Here is a 2,500-nt window from a genome sequence, read left to right as displayed (position 1 = left end):
GCCGGGCTGGTTGTGGGGGGGGGGTGGATTTGGAATCTTGCTGTGCCGTTTTGGCCTCAGTGCTGGGCTGGGTAAGGGGATTGGGATCTCCCTCTGCGTATTGGCCTCAGTACCGGGCTGGGCAGTGGGATCTTGCTGTGCTGTGTTGCACTCAGTACCGGATTGGGCAGTGGGATTTTGCTGTGCTGTGTTAGCCTCAGTACCGGATGGGGCAGTGGGATCTTGCTGTGCTGTGTTGGCCTCAGTACCAGGCTGGGTGGGATCTTGCTGTCTTGCCATCAGCCCTGGATTGGGCAGTGGGATCCTGCTGTGCTGTGTTGGCCTTAGTCCTGGATTGGGCAGTGGGATCTTGCTGTGTTGTGTTGCCCTCAGTACCGGATTGGGCAGTGGAATCTTGCTGTGCTGTGTTGCCCTCAGTCCCGGATTAGGCAGTGGGATCTTGCTGTGCTGTGTTAGCCTCAGTACCAGATGGGGCAGTGGGATCTTGCTGTGCTGTGTTGGCCTCAGTACCGGATTGGGCAGTGGGATCCTACTGTGCTGTGTTGGCCTCAGTATCAGATTGGGCAGTGGGATCTTGCTGTGCTGTGTTGGCCTCAGTACCGGATTAGGCAGTGGGATCTTGCTGTGCTGTATTGGCCTCAGTACCGGATTGGGCAGTGGGATCTTGCTGTGCTGTGATGCCCACAGTACCGGATTGGGCAGTGGGATCTTGCTGTGCTGTGTTGGCCTCAGTATCAGATTGGGCAGTGGGATCTTGCTGTGCTGTGTTGTCCTTAGTACCGGATTGAGCAGTGGGATATTGCTGTGCACGCTTGACCTCAGTACTGGATTGGGCAGTGGGATCTTGCTGTGCTCTCTTGGCCTCAGTACTGGATTGGGCAGTGGGATCCTGCTGTGCTCTCTTGCCCTCAGTACCGGGCTGGGCAGTGGGATCTTGCTGTGCTGTGTTGACCTCAGTACCGGATTGGGCATTTGGATCTTGCTGTGCTCTCTTGTCCTCAGTACTGGATTGGGCAGTGGGATCTTGCTGTGCTCTCTTGTCCTCAGTCCCAGATTGGGCAGTGGGATCTTGCTGTGCTCTCTTGCCTCAGTACCGGATTGGGCAGTGGGATCTTGCTGTGCTGTGTTGTCCTCAGTCCCGGATTAGGCAGTGGGATCTTGCTGTGCTCTCTTGCCCTCAGTCCCGGATTGGGCAGTGGGATCCTGCTGTGCTCTCTTGTCCTCAGTACCGGATTAGGCAGTGGAATCTTGCTGTGCACTCTTGTCCTCAGTCCCAGATTGGGCAGTGGGATCTTGCTGTGCTGTGTTGTCCTCAGTACCGGATTAGGCAGTGGGATCTTGCTGTGCTCTCTTGCCCTCAGTCCCAGATTGGGCAGTGGGATCCTGCTGTGCTGTGTTGTCCTTAGTACCGGATTGGGCAGTGGGATCTTGCTGTGCTGTGTTGTCCTCAGTACCGGATTAGGCAGTGGGATCCTTGCTGTGCTGTGTTGTCCTCAGTACCGGATTGGGCAGCGGGATCTTGCTGTGCTCTCTTGTCCTCAGTACTGGATTGGGCAGTGGGATCTTGCTGTGCTCTCTTGTCCTCAGTACCGGGCTGGGCAGTGGGATCTTGCTGTGCTCTCTTGTCCTCAGTACTGGATTGGACAGTGGGATCTTGCTGTGCTGTCTTGTCCTCAGTGCCAGGCTGGGCAATTGGATCTTGCTGTGCTGTGTTGGCCTCAGTCCCGGATTAGGCAGTGGGATCTTGCTGTGCTCTCTTGACCTCAGTACTGGGCTGGGCAGTGGGATCTTGCTGTGCTGTGTTGGCCTCAGTACCAGATTGGGCAGTGGGATCTTGCTGTGCTGTGTTGTCCTCAGTACCGGATTAGGCAGTGGGATCCTGCTGTGCTGTGTTGCCCTCAGTCCCGGATTAGGCAGTGGGATCTTGCTGTGCTCTCTTGACCTCAGTACTGGGCTGGGCAGTGGGATCTTGCTGTGCTGTGTTGTCCTCAGTCCCCGGATTGGGCAGTTGGATCTTGCTGTGCTGTGTTGGCCTCAGTACCAGATTGGGCAGTGGGATCTTGCTGTGCTGTGTTGTCCTCAGTCCCGGATTGGGCAGTGGGATCTTGCTGTGCTCTCTTGTCCTCAGTACTGGATTAGTCAGTGGGATCTTGCTGTGCACTCTTGTCCTCAGTACCAGATTGGGCAGTGGGATCTTGCTGTGCTGTGTTGACCTCAGTCCCGGATTGGGCAGTGGGATCTTGCTGTGCTGTGTTGTCCTCAGTCCCGGATTGGGCAGTGGGATCTTGCTGTGCTCTCTTGTCCTCAGTACCGGATTGGGCAGTGGGATCTTGCTGTGCTGTGTTGCCCTCAGTACCGAGCTCGTTGGGGATCCCCAGTAACGGCACCACCCCCCCTCTCTCCGCAGCATCCAGAACTACACCCCCAAAGTGGGTGAGTACGAGACCAAGCGAGCAATCCGACGGGCCATCGGCGTCTGGGATAAACTGACCCCCCTCAA

At 56.5% G+C, this 2,500-nt stretch overlaps 1 protein-coding gene across 1 annotated transcript in view; it reads left to right on the top strand.

Moving 5' to 3' along the window:
- LOC145340411 (matrix metalloproteinase-14-like) overlaps positions 1–2,500 on the top strand; it is a 23,413-nt gene that overhangs the window by 660 nt on the left and 20,253 nt on the right. The window contains 1 exon segment of the mRNA XM_080184881.1: positions 2,408–2,500. This exon segment is cut by the window's right edge and continues 215 nt beyond it. Within this exon segment, the coding sequence (XP_080041007.1) occupies positions 2,408–2,500 (93 nt within the window).

This window comes from Carcharhinus amblyrhynchos, unplaced genomic scaffold (genome assembly GCF_965287045.1).
Source record: "Carcharhinus amblyrhynchos unplaced genomic scaffold, sCarAmb.v2.hapA scaffold_988, whole genome shotgun sequence".
In the NCBI taxonomy this organism is placed as follows: domain Eukaryota; kingdom Metazoa; phylum Chordata; class Chondrichthyes; order Carcharhiniformes; family Carcharhinidae; genus Carcharhinus; species Carcharhinus amblyrhynchos.
This window is presented reverse-complemented; position numbering and strand designations above follow the sequence as displayed.